This window comes from Neopsephotus bourkii, unplaced genomic scaffold (assembly GCF_033783945.1).
Source record: "Neopsephotus bourkii isolate Nb327-2 ecotype Australia unplaced genomic scaffold, CSIRO-AGI_Nbou_v1 NB_1154, whole genome shotgun sequence".
NCBI classification, from domain to species: Eukaryota; Metazoa; Chordata; class Aves; order Psittaciformes; family Psittacidae; genus Neopsephotus; species Neopsephotus bourkii.
The window spans coordinates 2,319,427-2,335,376 of record NW_026901640.1 but is presented as its reverse complement, the minus strand read 5'-3'; the positions used below and the strand labels follow the sequence as shown (position 1 = coordinate 2,335,376).

At 52.2% G+C, this 15,950-nt stretch overlaps 2 protein-coding genes across 3 annotated transcripts in view; both read left to right on the top strand.

The window, feature by feature from the left end:
- Positions 1-738: 738 nt before the first annotated feature.
- Positions 739-3,706, top strand: TLCD2 (TLC domain containing 2). The gene is made up of 4 exons (XM_061363654.1): positions 739-930; positions 1,636-1,718; positions 2,237-2,319; positions 3,277-3,706. The coding sequence occupies exons 1-4, from the start codon at positions 749-751 to the stop codon at positions 3,652-3,654; spliced, it is 726 nt and encodes a 241-aa protein (XP_061219638.1). The 5' UTR covers positions 739-748; the 3' UTR covers positions 3,655-3,706.
- A 1,916-nt stretch (positions 3,707-5,622) lies between these two features.
- Positions 5,623-15,950, top strand: part of PRPF8 (pre-mRNA processing factor 8) — a 28,235-nt gene continuing 17,907 nt past the window's right edge. For both annotated transcript variants that reach the window (XR_009726941.1, XM_061363403.1), the window contains exons 1-25: positions 5,623-5,697; positions 5,815-5,924; positions 6,006-6,174; positions 7,244-7,408; positions 7,507-7,725; positions 8,300-8,512; positions 8,786-8,911; positions 8,989-9,094; positions 9,577-9,767; positions 9,952-10,071; positions 10,152-10,341; positions 10,486-10,605; positions 10,900-11,034; positions 11,145-11,274; positions 11,767-11,963; positions 12,070-12,276; positions 12,365-12,528; positions 12,778-12,904; positions 13,024-13,216; positions 13,525-13,712; positions 13,883-14,121; positions 14,629-14,775; positions 14,946-15,156; positions 15,482-15,598; positions 15,684-15,931. Coding sequence is in view for 1 of the 2 variants with exons in the window: in XM_061363403.1 (XP_061219387.1) it covers positions 5,825-5,924; positions 6,006-6,174; positions 7,244-7,408; positions 7,507-7,725; positions 8,300-8,512; positions 8,786-8,911; positions 8,989-9,094; positions 9,577-9,767; positions 9,952-10,071; positions 10,152-10,341; positions 10,486-10,605; positions 10,900-11,034; positions 11,145-11,274; positions 11,767-11,963; positions 12,070-12,276; positions 12,365-12,528; positions 12,778-12,904; positions 13,024-13,216; positions 13,525-13,712; positions 13,883-14,121; positions 14,629-14,775; positions 14,946-15,156; positions 15,482-15,598; positions 15,684-15,931 (4,022 nt within the window). In the remaining variant the exon portion in view is untranslated. The remainder of the gene's footprint in view (positions 5,698-5,814; positions 5,925-6,005; positions 6,175-7,243; positions 7,409-7,506; positions 7,726-8,299; positions 8,513-8,785; positions 8,912-8,988; positions 9,095-9,576; positions 9,768-9,951; positions 10,072-10,151; positions 10,342-10,485; positions 10,606-10,899; positions 11,035-11,144; positions 11,275-11,766; positions 11,964-12,069; positions 12,277-12,364; positions 12,529-12,777; positions 12,905-13,023; positions 13,217-13,524; positions 13,713-13,882; positions 14,122-14,628; positions 14,776-14,945; positions 15,157-15,481; positions 15,599-15,683; positions 15,932-15,950) is intronic.

The following is a 15,950-nucleotide window of genomic DNA, read 5'->3' as shown; positions in this document are numbered from 1 at the left end:
CTAAGTCAGGGCTTCCCAGCTCAACACAGTGATGTGTGTCCCCATCTCTGACAGGAGGGATGCTGGTACCAGGGCCAGCACTGCCCCAGCGTGTCCCCATCTCTGACAGGAGGGATGCTGGTACCAGGGCCAGCACTGCCCCACAGCGTGTCCCCATCTCTGACAGGAGGGATGCTGGTACCAGGGCCAGCACTGCCCCAGTGTGTCCCCATCTCTGACTGGAGGGATGCTGGTACCAGGACCAGCACTGCCCCAGCGTGTCCCCATCTCTAACAGGAGGGATGCTGGTACCAGGACCAGCACTGCCCCAGCGTGTCCCCATCTCTGACAGGAGGGATGCTGGTACCAGGGCCAGCACTGTCTCAGTGTGTCCCCATCTCTGACAGGAGGGATGCTGGTACCAGGACCAGCACTGCCCCAGTGTGTCCCCATCTCTAACAGGAGGGATGCTGGTAGCAGGACCAGCACTGCCCCAGCGTGTCCCCATCTCTGACAGCAGGGATGCTGGTACCAGGGCCAGCACTGCCCCAGTGTGTCCCCATCTCTGACAGGAGGGATGCTGGTACCAGGACCAGCACTGCCTCAGTGTGTCCCCATCTCTGACAGGAGGGATGCTGGTACCAGGACCAGCAGCGAGGATGCTCCCGCATCCCCGATCCTTCCCGGCGGGGCGGTGCCGGTACCCGGGGCGGGCTCCGGAGCCGGGCGAGGCGGAGCCGTCGGGAGGCCGCGGGGCCGTTGGGTGCCCATGGCCGTGAGCCCGGGGCTGTTGGTGGTGGCCGGGTCCTTCGCCGCTTTCCGCCTGCTGAACCGGGGGCTGGAGCGCTTGGTGCCGCCGCCGCCGTCGGCCCGGCGCAACCGCTGGAAGTGGCGCAACATCTGGACATCGCTGGCTCACAGCGTGCTCAGCGGCGGCGGGGCGCTGGCAGGGTGAGAGGCACCGAGGGGAACCGGGGGGGGACGGACGGACCAGGGGTGCTGGAGGGGAATGGGGGGCATTGGGCGACCCCAATGGGAATCATAGGGTCATAGGGATGCTGGGAATAGGGGTGTTGGGGGAGCCTGAGGATTATTGTGCACCTGGGAAGTGGGGGGCGCTGAGTGATGGAGAAGGGATCAAGGGACAAGAGCAGCAAGGGATAGGGAGAGCCCCTAGGGAACAGGAGGACAGGGATGGCCATAACGGGACAATGGGGACAGGAGGGCTCCAGGGGGGTCCAGCAGCACCAGGTGGATACCAAGGATGCTGGCAGGGAAGTGGGGTCGCTGAGTGATGGAGAAGGGATCAAGGGACAAGAACAGCAAGGGATAGGGAGAATCCCCAGGGAACAGGAGGGCAGGGATGGCCATAATGGGACAATGGGGACAGGAGGGGTTCAGCGGCACCAGGTGGGTACCAAGGATGCTGGCAGGGAAGTCGGGGTCGCTGAGCGATGGAGAAGGGATCAAGGGACAAGAGCAGCAAGGGATAGGGAGAATCCCCAGGGAACTGGAGGACAGGGATGGCCATAACGGGACAATGGGGACAGGAGGGCTCCAGGGGGGTTCAGCAGCACCAGGTGGGTACCAAGGATGCTGGCAGGGAAGTGGGGACCCAGAGTCATTTCCCAGCACTCACAATCCTGCTCCCCACAGGTTCTGCCTCCACCCCGGGCTGTCTGAGGACATGGTGGGCACGCACCCCCCCGGGGCACACAGCCTGGTCGCTGTGTCTGTAGGTGAGTGGGAAAAGGGCTGCCCCTTCTTCTTTCCCCTCTTCTGCCCCACCAAGGGGTCCCCAGGGGCTCGGTGGTGCCTGACACCGGCCCCTCAAGCCACGTCGCAGGCAGAGATGTCTCAGGCACCCCAAACAATCGCCCTATTCTTGGCCAAGGACAGTGGCTCCTTTCTGTCCCACAGCACCCACAGCCAGGAGGCACTGGGCTCCGGGCTGCCCACCGCCATCCGCATGGGGTACACAGGGCTTGGAGCATCCTAGAAGTGCCCCTGATACGGGGTTGGTGCAGGTCACCCCTCAGCTTCAAGCTGAATGTGTCATGGTGGGAGCCAGGAGCTCTGAGCCCTGCTGTGTGTGAATCCTTCCTCCTCCTGGCCCCACGTCACCTCCTTGCATCCAAGCCATCCCATCGCTGTGGCCACCACGTCCCTGGAGGGGCTGCCCACACAGCCCATTGGGGTGCAGTTTGAGGGTCCCTTAGCACAGCCCTTCCCTTGCTCACGGCCTCTCTGATCCCAGGTTACTTCCTCGAAGACTTTGTGGACATGTTGTGCCATCAGAAGCTTCACCAGTCCTGGGAGCTGCTCTTCCATCACTCCGTGGTGAGTCCAGGGGCTGCTTTCCATGGGGCACTTGCACCACCAGGGTTCTATGGTTGTGGATGCTGCAAGGGGGTGGCACAGCCCGAAGACGAGCAGCAGTGGGGGGTACAGGGGAGGCGCAGGGGATGGGGGACAGGGGCAGCACTGGGATGAGATGGGGAAGGCGATGGTCAGAGCTGCTGTCTCATAGAGCCCTGCAGCGATGCTGGCCACTGCTTGTGAGTCAGAAGGTCACATCCAAACCAGAGCTAATTCAGGCCAAGACAGTGATTTAAGGAGCTGGGAGCAGATAATCTCATTAAAGAGCCCATACAGAGAACAGCATTAATGGTATCAACTGAAGAAAGGACTCAGTGTGCTAAAGCATGGGCTGGCAGAGCCTGCTCCCCCAGCTGGCCCAACAGCCCCATCCTCTGCTGCAGCATCCCTAGGGCTTGGGGTATGCCATGGGGCTCCTTGATGCACCAAACCTGAGCCAGCAGCATCCATACCCCCAAGCTATGATCTCCCCATCTCCCCATCCCATTTGGTCATACACTGAGTGTGGAACAACCTGCCCAGGCACAACCAGCTGCATTCCCAGGCTGCAACAGCAGGGTTAGGTCTGGCTGCTCTGTCTCCTCTTCCAGCCTGGAGTTTATGGAAGTGTTTCCCTCCCTTCCCACTGGAAAAAGAACCAACCCAACACTGCTGTTTCATTCAGTGATGGGGAGGTTTCATCTCATGCTGGAGGCTACAGTGATAGCGATACGTGTGGGGTGATGACACAACATAGAGCTGGGCTCTCCAATCCAGTGCTAAACCACTATAGGAATGGGATGAGAAAGGCGACTATCTGGACTACCCACACCAGTGCTAAACCACTTAGCACTGGTGTGAGAACTGCATGGAGCGCTCCAGCTTGCAGCAGAGAACAAACAACCCCTGGGCTCAACCTCTCTCCTTTCCCCTTCCCAGGTCATTGTCTGCTTCGGTACCGCAGTGCTGCTCCATCAGTACATCGGGTTTGCCCTGGTGGCTTTGCTGGTGGAGATCAACTCCATCTTCCTCCACCTGCGGCAGATCCTGCTCATGGCCAACCTGGTGCACACCCCCTGCTACCGCCTCAACAGCATCCTCAACCTGGGTACCTACGTGGTGTTCCGCATCGCCACGCTGGCCTGGATGAGCCGGTGGCTCTTCCTCAACCGGGGGAACGTGCCCTTGGCAACGTACTCCATAGGCACAGTGGGAATGGCAATCATGACACCCATGAACGTCATCCTCTTGTACCGCCTGCTGCGCAGTGACTTCTGCAAGTGCAGCCGGGATGCGCAGTGGGAGAAGGAGCAATAGCCCCTTTCCCAAAAGGATGGAGGAGGACAGTGAGGTGCAATGGAGACTGAGCACGGGTCCGCACTAACAGCATCTTCTTGTGGCTGCAGGTCCCACATCATGGCCTAATGGGGTTCTGCTGCCCCCAATACCTTTGGATGATGTGGTTGGATGCCCTGGAGCTGCTCAGGGAAGCTCGATGGCTCTCACAGCCCCACAAGGCACCATTGGGATGAGAAGAGCGCTGCTTCCCCACTGCTCTTTGGGACATCCGGACACCACAGTGTGTGTCTCACCCCTTTAGGGCTGCAGTGTCCCATCAACCACAGGACACCGCGCTCAGCCCTGTGTTCCCTGTGCCATCTCCCACGGGAAAGGCTCAAGGCTTTACCCTGTGAAAGCCAAACCCTGCCCTCAAGAGTCCTCCCCTAGGAGATTGTCCAATGTGGGTGATGGAGGGGAGGCTGAGAGCTGCCTGGATGCCCAGGTCAGGAGCAGGGAGCTGTGCTTGGGGATGGGGAACCAACTTCTCAACAACCAGAGCTTTCTTTCCATGTTGGTTTGTTCCCAGCTATGTTAAGTGCCCATAAATGAGCGTTACCACTGGCCAGGATGGTGCTAGGTGATGGTCGCTTCCCATGGATGTGTTTTCAGGCATAGGCATCTATTAGGGATGGGAAGTTCTGCTGCTGAGCCCAGTGTAACGCTCTTACTAACACCAGCTTCTAATAAACGGCTGCAAATGAAACAGCTCAAGGGGAAAAGGGCTCAGAGGGGAAAAGGGACCCAGTGCTCCAGGGGTGTCACTGCTTAGCACAGTGCTTCTTACCCTATGTTTCCCCATCAGAGTGAAAATACACTGTACACTGGCACAGCCTACCTCTCTCTTGGGGTTTCTCCCCCCTCTTTCTTTTCTATGGAAGCTTCCCAGGACAAGGAATCAGGATTCCTTTAGTTTTAACTCCACGTTTCCTTTCCCCACTGCTCCCCAGCACTGTGTATAGAATCAAAACCATCCCCTCAGGGTTACGTGTATTCATCATGTGTTTCAAACAGCCTTGAGCTCAAACCCTCTCATTGGGTTTGAAAACCCAATGGAACAACTCATTACAGGGAGTGAAGAAGGGGAGCATCAGGGAGCAGGCGCATCCCTGCTCTGGGCAGGGAAAGACAAGTGATGCGTGCTGGTAGTGGGAGGCTGGAGGCGGCTTGTGGCCAAAGCTGCTTAGGTTTCTATTTGTGGAGAGCACAGAGGAGCTTGCAGGGGATACCTGGTGGTGTTTGGGTTTGTTGCTTCCCCAAGGTGAGGTGTGCTCCTACCCGGAGGCAGACAGGGATTTCTCTTTGGTTTGAGCCATTTGCACCCAGTCTTGCAGGAGCTGCTCCATCGTTAGCACAGCAATGCCCTCCAGCCTCTGCCTGGATTCTGCTATGTGGATGTCGTGTATCCCAGGGAGATGGGATCATGGAATGGTTTGGGTTGAAGGGACCTTAAAGCTCATCCAGCCCCAACCTCCCACTGGAGCAGCTTGCTCCAAGCCCCTGTGTCCAACCTGCCCTTGAACACTGCCAGGGATGGGGCAGCAACAGCTCTCTGGGCACCCCCACCGGCAAGAGCTTCTGCCCTATATCCGCCCTCCCCAACCCCATACGGGACCCACACACCGCCCCATAGGGGACCCATAGAGGGTCCTCACCCCCAGCACCACCTCCCCTACCCCTTGCCGCACAGTGCCCTCTATAGGTAGCACAGGGTGATCCGCGCCACCTGTTGTCCAATCAGGACCGGCTCCGCGCACTCCCGTCGCCTCTCTCCACCAATCAAAAGCAAGAGGGGGCGGGACTGAACAAAGCCAGGCATCCCACCGCTACTAGGCTCCGGAAACAGCTCCCATTCCTATTCCCGCCCTTGTTCCCGCCTCCTCCGCGTTCTGATAGGCTGCGCTTTCAGCCTCCGAAAGCTGATTGGATAGTCTAGCTCTGTGCGCGGCCCGCACACATCCGGGTCTCCGTGGCTCCGTAGTGGTGGTGGCGGCGGCCGCCATTGTGGTGCGGAGGCGCTGGGTTAACGGTGAGGGCGGCCGGGGGGCTACGGGGGCCCAGGGCCGGGAGGGGGGTGCCGGTGCGATGGCGGGGGAGCGGCCCAGTCGGTTCACTGAGCCTTTCCCCATCCCTCTGTAGGTGCGTCGCCATGGCCGCCGTGTTCCCGTACCGCGGCGGCTGCGCGCCGGTGCCCACCCCGCTGGCGCCGCTGCCCGATTACATGTCTGAGGAGAAGCTGCAGGAGAAAGGTGGGTTAAGGCGGCCTCGGGGCTGCGGTGCTTTCCCGAGCGGGGCAGGGATTGATACCGCCCGGTTCTGTGTCCGTACAGCCCGCAAATGGCAGCAGCTGCAGGCCAAGCGCTATGCGGAGAAGAGAAAGTTCGGGTTCGTGGACGCGCAGAAGGAGGACATGCCCCCCGAGCACGTCCGCAAGATCATCCGCGACCACGGCGACATGACCAACAGGAAGTTCCGGCACGACAAACGCGTCTACCTGGGGTAAGGCAGCCCCTGGCCCTGTGGGACACGAGGGGAGCTGATCTGAGGCCTGGTTGCGGCTCATTGAGCATCGTTGGAGGGTGTTTCCAAAGGGCTTTCTGTGTCTGCTGTGTGTACAGAGCAGCTTGATGAGGATTGGATAATCCTTTTTTTATATATATATATATTATATATATATATGTAGCATATACTGCTTGGAGAAGGCTGCATGGAGACCTCATAGCAGCCTGAAGGGGGCCTATAGGGATGCTGGGGATGGACTCTTCATTAGGGACTGTAGTAACAGGACAAGGGGTTCAAACTTGAACAGGGGAAGTTTAGATTGGATATAAGGAGGAAATTCATCCCTGTTAGGGTGGTGAGGCACTGGAATGGGTTGCCCGGGGAGGTTGTGAATGCTCCATCCCTGGCAGTGTTCAAGGCCAGGCTGGATGAGGCCTTGGGTGAGATGGTTTAGTGTGAGGTGTCCTTGCCCATGGCAGGGGGGTTGGAACTGGATAATTTTAAGGTTCTTTCCAACCCTAACTATCCTATGACTCTCTATGTATAAGGGTATAAGGGTTGCAGTGCAGAAGGGGGTTAGGATAGGAAGTTGTTGCATTGAATTTAGGAGAAAAACATTCCTCTGGTTAACACGTTGTCTTAGAAGAAGCTTTGGGGAGAGTGTGAAGTAGCCAGCATGGGCTTTTTTGCAATATTAAAAGGCATTGTGAGTGTTGTTTGTTATCCTGGTTGAGAGGGTTTATCTCATGCATGTCATGTCCACTGCACTAATGTACTATTCATTGCCCATAAAATGTCCAGAAACTCCCTGTTTTCATCTGTAACACCCTTAACGTGTACAATCTGTTGGAAGCCAAACCAGTGGAACAGTTTTTGGTAATACAATGCATGAAGCACAAGGACAGTGTGCACAGTACATGAATTTATCACTGGAGGCCTTTATGAGCAGGTTAGATGAGCAGTTTCCAGCAGGGAAAGGTGTGGAGGTAATTTGGCTTGTGGCAGTGGATGCTTCTTTTCTTGAGAGTCCCTTCCAGCCCTCATTCTCCTTGATTCCTGATTGCAGTGCTCTGAAGTACATGCCTCATGCTGTGCTGAAGCTCCTGGAGAACATGCCCATGCCATGGGAGCAAATCCGAGATGTTCCAGTCCTGTATCATATCACAGGAGCCATCTCTTTTGTGAATGAGATCCCCTGGGTCATAGAGCCTGTGTACATTGCTCAGTGGGGGTAAGTGCCTTCTTCCTTTGTCCTGGTGGGAACCTGGGAGCAAACATTTGTGCATCCATAATAAAAGTGATATTTAATGGCCTCTGTGTTTCTACCAGGTCAATGTGGATTATGATGAGGCGAGAGAAGAGGGATAGGCGTCACTTCAAGAGGATGAGGTTCCCCCCGTTTGATGATGAAGAACCCCCTCTGGATTATGCTGATAACATCCTGGATGTGGAACCCCTGGAAGCCATTCAGCTCGAGCTGGATCCAGAGGAAGATGCCCCAGTGCTGGACTGGTTCTATGACCACCAGCCACTAAAAGACAACAGGAAGTATGTGCCTCTGGTACCGCAATTCATTGAGAGGGGTGAACCAGATGCACTACATAAATTACTTATACATAGCAGTATATAACCTTTGGTTGTGCTATGCTGGGCTATGTGTGATGTTGGTGGGGGGAGAAAAGCCTGCCTTCAAGGATGAGAGGGGGAACCTGACTCTTGTAAAGCTATACCTCGTCTGCAGCTTCTTGGGAAACAAGTCTTCTCTGTCCAGGAGGGCTGCTGCCTGTTTAACTGCTAACACTGATGTTTCTTACCATGCCATAATGATGACAACCTGTCTTGTCTAGTAGCAGTTTGAATTCATGTATGTGGTGTGTCAGTTTGGATATGGAGGAGGAGAGAAACTGGAGCAGTCAGTATTTTCTGGGCAGATGAAGTCTGTATTGGTCTTTAGCTGTCCTGCAGCCTCTCTTTCTATCTGGAGGGGCCCATGTGCTAGCTATCCTTGTTGTTTTCTGCGAATGATGGGTCATGAAAGGTATTTGGTTATTTCTAGTTCTTTGGTAAAGGCCCAGTTGCCTTCTGGCAATGAACTGAGTGTCTGTGCTTGGTTCTTTCACAGGTATGTGAACGGTTCAACGTACCAGCGCTGGCAGTTCACTCTCCCCATGATGTCCACACTGTATCGTTTGGCCAACCAGCTGCTCACTGACCTTGTGGATGACAACTACTTCTATTTGTTCGACCTGAAAGCTTTCTTTACCTCCAAGGCACTGAACATGGCTATTCCTGGAGGTCCCAAGTTTGAGCCTCTTGTTAGAGACATCAATCTTCAGTAAGTGTTGGGTTTAGGAGGAAAGATAAGTGGTTATCTTGGAAAGGGCTCGAGGGTTAATCTCTTGGCTGGTGTCTTTCCTTGGGTGATCTATTTCTGGGTCTTCACTCTCTTTAGCATTAAGTCTGTGATGTGCTTGCTGCTCTGGACACTAAATGGTTGTTAGCGTGAAGAGAAGCCTAAAGAAAAAGCGTTGATATCATGTCTTCAATCAAAAACATTTGCCTTTCTGTCCCCTGACTGCTCATGTAATCATTTCTTGTCTCTTTTAAGGGATGAAGACTGGAACGAATTTAATGACATCAACAAGATTATCATCAGGCAGCCGATCAGGACAGAGTACAAAATCGCTTTCCCATACCTGTACAATAACCTGCCACACCATGTTCACCTGACCTGGTAAGTGCAGCACCCTCGAGAACAGGGAGAGGAGGGGGGGGCTGTCAGGATGCTCTAATGCGTATTTTGTGTTGCAGGTATCATACTCCAAACGTTGTTTTCATTAAAACAGAAGATCCTGATCTCCCAGCTTTTTACTTTGATCCACTCATCAACCCCATTTCACACAGACATTCTGTCAAGGTGAGTTGCTGTTCAGGAGAGCCAGTGGTAAACCTGACTGTATGGAAGTGATGGGGCTTTAGCATCTTGCTTGTAACCTTGCTTCTGATAGCAGCACACAGGAGTAAGCACAAGCCCTTTCATAGGAAACTCCATGGTTGTCAGTTTAGTCATTTCCTACTTCTGGGGCTGCACAAAGCTGTCTCCTTTGATCTCTGTAGCATGAAGCCTAATGTCAAAGTACTATTTTGGAGCTTTCTGATAGGTTATGTATCTTTCTAGTTCCTCTTGGTGTATTCATGGAGCTGAACTCAAGCCTTGAGTTACCTCTGTAACACCTAGCTCAGGGTCTAGTAGCCAGAGTTTGCCTTGTAGAGTGCTTTTTGCTTCTCTGATACTCAGCAGTGTCCCGCTTCTTCCATGAGAGCAAAGAAGTGTTCTTGGTTAACTTGGAAAACTGAGCTGGAGGAAGCAGGAAACAGTGTGGGGCTTCTGCATTTCAGAGTCAGGAACCACTGCCTGATGACGATGAAGAGTTTGAGTTGCCAGAGTTCGTGGAACCCTTCCTGAAGGATACCCCACTGTACACGGATAACACAGCCAATGGCATTGCCCTGCTGTGGGCACCACGGCCCTTCAACTTGAGGTCTGGGAGGACCCGCAGGGCTCTTGATATCCCACTGGTCAAGAACTGGTGAGTTACTTCCTAGGGGAAGGGCTGTTCTAGTGATCTTGAGTGAAAATTGTCATCTTACAATGAGAATAAAGACTTTTTCTGTGGTGGTTGGTTTCTAGGGGTTTTAGCAGAGTTTCTGCAGGTGACTTGTGCTCTAAAGAATGTGGGTTACCTGAATAAATGAGGCTTGGTTTGTCCCTAGGTACCGTGAGCACTGCCCAGCAGGCCAGCCAGTGAAAGTGCGAGTCTCCTATCAGAAGCTACTGAAATACTATGTTCTGAATGCTCTCAAGCACAGACCTCCCAAGGCCCAGAAGAAGAGGTAAGTGGGGGGTCTATTCAGTGGGGAGCTGCTGATCTGTGATGTGGCTTCAGCTGATTTACCATCTCTGCTCTCTCCAGGTACCTGTTCCGCTCCTTCAAGGCTACAAAGTTCTTCCAGTCCACAAAGCTGGACTGGGTGGAGGTTGGCCTGCAGGTGTGTCGCCAGGGCTACAACATGCTGAACTTGCTGATCCATAGAAAGAACCTGAACTATCTTCACTTGGATTACAACTTCAACCTGAAGCCTGTGAAGACCCTCACCACTAAGGTATCGATCCATATGCTGCTGAGTAAAGTTTACCTCAAGATTAAATAGCTGGTATGGTGAAACATCTGCATGTTGTGCAGGCTGACCAAACTGAAGCTGTTTCACTCCTATTGGTGCATCAGTTCTGGGTTTTCTCTCTTCCAGGAAAGGAAGAAGTCTCGTTTTGGTAACGCTTTCCACCTGTGCAGAGAGGTTCTGCGGCTCACTAAGCTGGTGGTGGACAGCCATGTCCAGTACAGACTTGGAAATGTGGATGCATTTCAGGCAGGCTCATTTTTATATTACTTTTATTAGGTTTTTTTTTAAGGTAAAGAGGGGAAATTGAGAATATGTGAACTGGCTTCTATAGGATGTCACAGTGTAAAAGAGGTGGGAGCAATGAAAACATGCAGCATTGCATGACATTCTTTTACCCTGGTTTATAAGAATTGATCCTTGTATGAGTCAGTGTTAGGAGCTTTATCTGACCTAATACCCTCTGCTCCTGGCTGTAAAATAAACCTGAGGCAATGCATGTAATGTTTGTTGTTATCTCTGACTGTGCTCCCTGTCTTTCAGTTGGCAGATGGTTTGCAGTACATCTTTGCTCATGTGGGTCAACTGACAGGAATGTACCGGTACAAGTACAAACTGATGAGACAGATTCGTATGTGCAAGGACCTGAAACATCTCATCTACTACAGGTTTAACACAGTAAGTTCCACCTTTCCATGTCATGATGACCTCATGTAAACTGAGCAACAGGGCAGGGATTGTGGAGTGTCAGTAAGTGATCTGCTCTTACCATGTCTCTGTTCTTCCAGGGGCCTGTGGGTAAAGGTCCTGGCTGTGGCTTCTGGGCTCCAGGCTGGAGAGTGTGGCTGTTCTTCATGAGGGGCATCACGCCACTGCTGGAACGCTGGCTGGGGAATCTGCTGGCCAGGCAGTTTGAAGGTCAGCACACTGTGTAAAGCTTGGATGTGGGAGGCATGTGTGGTAAAGATTAATACTGCTTGCTTCCCAGCTCCAACTCCAGTTGTCTGTTCCTACTCTGTTCCTGCTCTGTTCCTGCTCTGTTCCTGCTCTGTTCCTGCTCTGTTCCTGCTCTGTTCCTGCTCTGTTCCTGCTCTGTTCCTGCTCTGTTCCTACTCTGTTCCTACTCTGTTCCTACTCTGTTCCTAGTCTGTATTTATGCTCCATTTCAGTCCCTGTCTTAGGGCTCCTATGAGACTAGTGCCCCCAAGACAGGTTACAAACGGAAGTGGGGTTCCCTCCTCCATAGCACTATGGGGTCTATAGCCTCCTGATCATCTACTCCAAATTCATCAGTGATGTAGCAGTGTAATTTCTTCAGTTATCCTGCACCTCTGCACATTCCCATGCTGGGAAGAAAGAGGAGCACTGCCCAGTAATGTCAGAACTGCTGAAGTACTTCACTCTTTCCAGGCCGTCACTCCAAGGGTGTAGCAAAGACTGTCACAAAGCAGCGTGTGGAGTCTCACTTTGACCTGGAGCTGAGGGCAGCTGTTATGCACGACATCCTGGACATGATGCCAGAAGGAATCAAGCAGAACAAAGCCAGAACCATCCTGCAGCATCTGAGTGAGGCTTGGCGGTGCTGGAAGGCCAATATTCCCTGGAAGGTAAGTCTGTTGCTTGGCCTTCTGGTTCAATCTTGGTGTCTCCCAGTTGGAACCGCTCTTCTGAAGGTTCAGAACCTGCATCCCTCCAGTTACTGTCCCTCCCCAGGTGCCAGGGCTGCCAACTCCTATTGAGAACATGATCCTGAGGTACGTGAAGGCAAAAGCTGACTGGTGGACAAACACAGCTCACTACAACAGGGAGCGGATCCGTCGGGGTGCCACTGTAGACAAAACAGTCTGTAAGAAGAACCTGGGCCGACTGACCAGGCTCTACTTGAAAGCAGAGCAGGAACGGCAGCACAATTACTTGAAGGTATTTCTGTCCTGCCTGGGGTTGCTGAAATTGGTGCTGTTTTCAGAGGGAAGCTTTCACTGACTGATGCTGGTGGTTTGGTTTGCAGGATGGGCCTTACATCACTGCAGAAGAGGCCGTTGCTGTGTACACCACCACAGTGCACTGGCTGGAAAGCAGGAGGTTCTCACCCATTCCTTTCCCTCCGCTGTCCTACAAACATGACACCAAGTTGCTCATATTAGCCCTGGAGAGGCTGAAGGAAGCTTACAGGTAAGCAGTGGGAAACGGCTGCAGGGACAGACATCTGTACTGGGAAAGGCATCTGGAGCTATTTTGTTCTCTTTTGATCCTGGAATGGGCAACGTCAAAACTGTACTTCTAGGCTTGGGGATGTGGACTGGGAAGAGTTACAAATCTTCCCTTGATTTGCTTCATTGAACAGTATCTTGCACCAGTTTAATGTGGTGGCTGTTAGTTTGTTCATGTTTAGGTGCCTGACCTGTTCTTTCTCACTTCCAGTGTGAAATCTCGCCTGAACCAGTCACAGAGAGAGGAGCTGGGCTTGATTGAGCAGGCTTATGATAACCCTCATGAAGCTCTGTCCAGAATCAAGCGACACCTTTTAACTCAGAGAGCCTTCAAGGAGGTAGGTGGCCTGCTGAAAACCAGACCATGCTCAAAGTTACACTGTGTTCAGGATCTAAATGGTGCTAAGACTTTGTTTTCTGTCAACTGTAAGTCTCAGTTTTGCCTCTTCTTTTCTAGGTGGGTATTGAGTTCATGGATCTCTACAGCCACTTAGTTCCTGTTTATGATGTTGAGCCCTTGGAGAAGATCACAGATGCTTACCTGGATCAGTACTTGTGGTATGAAGCTGATAAGCGAAGACTCTTCCCTCCATGGATCAAACCTGCTGACACCGAGCCTCCTCCACTGTTGGTGTACAAGTGGTGCCAGGGTTAGTGGGGTCTTGTGTTCCATCCAAAAATGAGTTTTCTTATGGGAAGCTTGCTTCCTTTAAGTCTACTTGGGAGCTGAGTTTTCATATTTGCAACTTGCAACCAATAGTCCTTACAATCAGACACTGTATTTTGTAGGTTAATACGTTTATGTATATACTGGAGGAGGATAAGAACCTCCTTAGCACGTGGTTGACTTACATATTCATGTTCTGGATAGACTGGAGGGACCAGAGACTGAAAAATCAGGCATTACAGGAAGTATGTTCTGCACTCTGACATGTGATATGCATATTTGCCTCCCCAGGCATTAATAATCTGCAAGATGTTTGGGAAACAAGTGAAGGTGAATGCAACGTGATGCTGGAGTCTCGATTTGAGAAGATGTATGAGAAGATTGACCTGACGTTGCTCAACAGGCTGCTGCGTCTTATCGTTGATCACAACATTGCTGACTACATGACAGCCAAGAACAACGTGGTGATCAACTACAAGGTGATGATTGCTCTCAGGACTGTAAAATGCAGAGGTTTTGGACACAAGACTTGCCAGAGAAGTGATAAGGGGATAAGAAAACCCTTTCTGGGTCCTGCTAAAGAGCAGCTGCTCAGGTAAAAGGTCTCTGATGTGTTGTGATACTCACAATTCCCTTTTATTTTCCTCAGGACATGAATCACACAAACTCCTATGGGATTATCCGTGGGCTGCAGTTTGCTTCCTTCATTGTCCAGTATTATGGGCTTGTGATGGACCTGCTGGTGCTGGGTCTGCACCGTGCCAGTGAAATGGCTGGGCCTCCCCAGATGCCAAATGACTTCCTCAGCTTCCAAGACATTGCCACTGAGGTGGCCCATCCCATTCGCCTCTTCTGCAGATACATTGACCGTATTCACATCTTCTTCAGGTGAGACCCTGCTTTCCTCAGGTGAACTTGTGATCTGGCACCTTGCAGCAGATGCTGTGGAAATGGGAATTAGTCTGCTTCTACTCCAGGTTTTTGCTCAGAAAGGTTAGGAATATTGGAATTTACAGGCTTCCCAGAGCAACTGGGTGTCCACATGCCTCCTCTTGCTTTCTCAGTTCACTGTCCTGCAGCATCACTGGACCAGTAGAAAAAGAACAGCATCATGTGTTCTATTCTTGCAGATTTTCCACTGCTAAAATAAGCCTTCTGTGGCTTCCCAGCAAGTGGACATGGAATTTTACGTCTGTTCATGGAAAGATAACCCAAATAGTCATGGGTTGTTGTAAGCTAATGAAACTGAAGCTGCCTTCAGTGAGAGGATACAGAAAATGGGTCATTACCTTCAAACATGCTGTGGGAAACAGCAGTCCTGAAGCAAGTCTTTATCTGTCTGGTGTCTTGAGAAGTTGGTCATGTAGATCACACAGCTCTTCTGTGTGCTTCCAGGTTTACAGCAGATGAGGCAAGAGACTTGATTCAGCGCTACCTGACAGAGCATCCAGATCCCAACAACGAGAACATTGTGGGCTACAACAACAAGAAGTGCTGGCCCCGGGATGCTCGGATGCGCCTCATGAAACACGATGTGAACCTGTAAGTGCTGCACCCTGGGATAAATCAGTTGTCATAGAAAACAGGTTGAGACTGATAGGAGGAAAAGTAAGAATAGGTGAGGGGTCTGTGCTGTAGTTCTGACAGGGTGATAGGTGTTAGAGCTATAGTGTTCCTCTTCACTAACAGCCTGTGCACATGTTGTTTTCCAGAGGCCGTGCTGTATTCTGGGATATCAAGAACCGTTTGCCTCGCTCAGTCACCACAGTGCAGTGGGAGAACAGTTTCGTATCCGTTTACAGCAAGGATAACCCCAATTTGCTGTTTAACATGTGTGGGTTTGAGTGCCGCATCCTGCCCAAGTGCCGCACCAGCTATGAGGAGTTCACCCACAAGGATGGGGTCTGGAACCTGCAGAATGAGGTAGGGTGAGGGTTTGACAGGGTGGGAGAGCAGTCCCTCTGTGGCCTGTATCTGGCATCAAAGCAGAGCTTGTAACTGCCTATGGGAGGGGGATAACTGCTCTTTGCTAGCTGCATAACTGGGACCACAAATGAACTCAGTATGGATTTTCCTTGCTGGGAGGGATGGAGAATCCTTGGATGGGGATGATGAGGGCCCCGAAGGTGCAGAGGTGCTGTTCAGTCTCTTCTCCTCCCTGTGTTACATAAATGGCAAGAGCTTATCTTCTTGTCTGTATTGGAGAGAGGGCCCCCAGGAAGGAACTGATGGGGCTGTGCTCTTGCAGGTCACCAAGGAGCGCACAGCTCAGTGCTTCCTGCGTGTGGATGATGAGTCTATGCAGAGATTCCACAACAGAGTGAGGCAGATCCTCATGGCATCTGGCTCCACAACCTTCACTAAGGTAAGGTGGGAGGGAGATGGGTGGCAGAGCTTTCTGCAGATGTTTGAAGAAGAAGCTGAGAACTGGTCTTTGCTTTCCTTTCTAGATTGTCAATAAATGGAATACAGCTCTCATTGGCTTGATGACTTATTTCCGAGAAGCTGTTGTAAATACCCAGGAATTGCTTGATTTGCTGGTGAAGTGTGAGAATAAAATCCAGACTCGAATCAAAATTGGTCTGAATTCCAAAATGCCCAGTCGTTTCCCACCAGTGGTGTTTTACACCCCTAAAGAGCTGGGGGGGCTTGGCATGCTCTCCATGGGCCACGTTCTCATCCCACAGTCTGACCTCAGGTGAGTTGGGCTGCTCTAA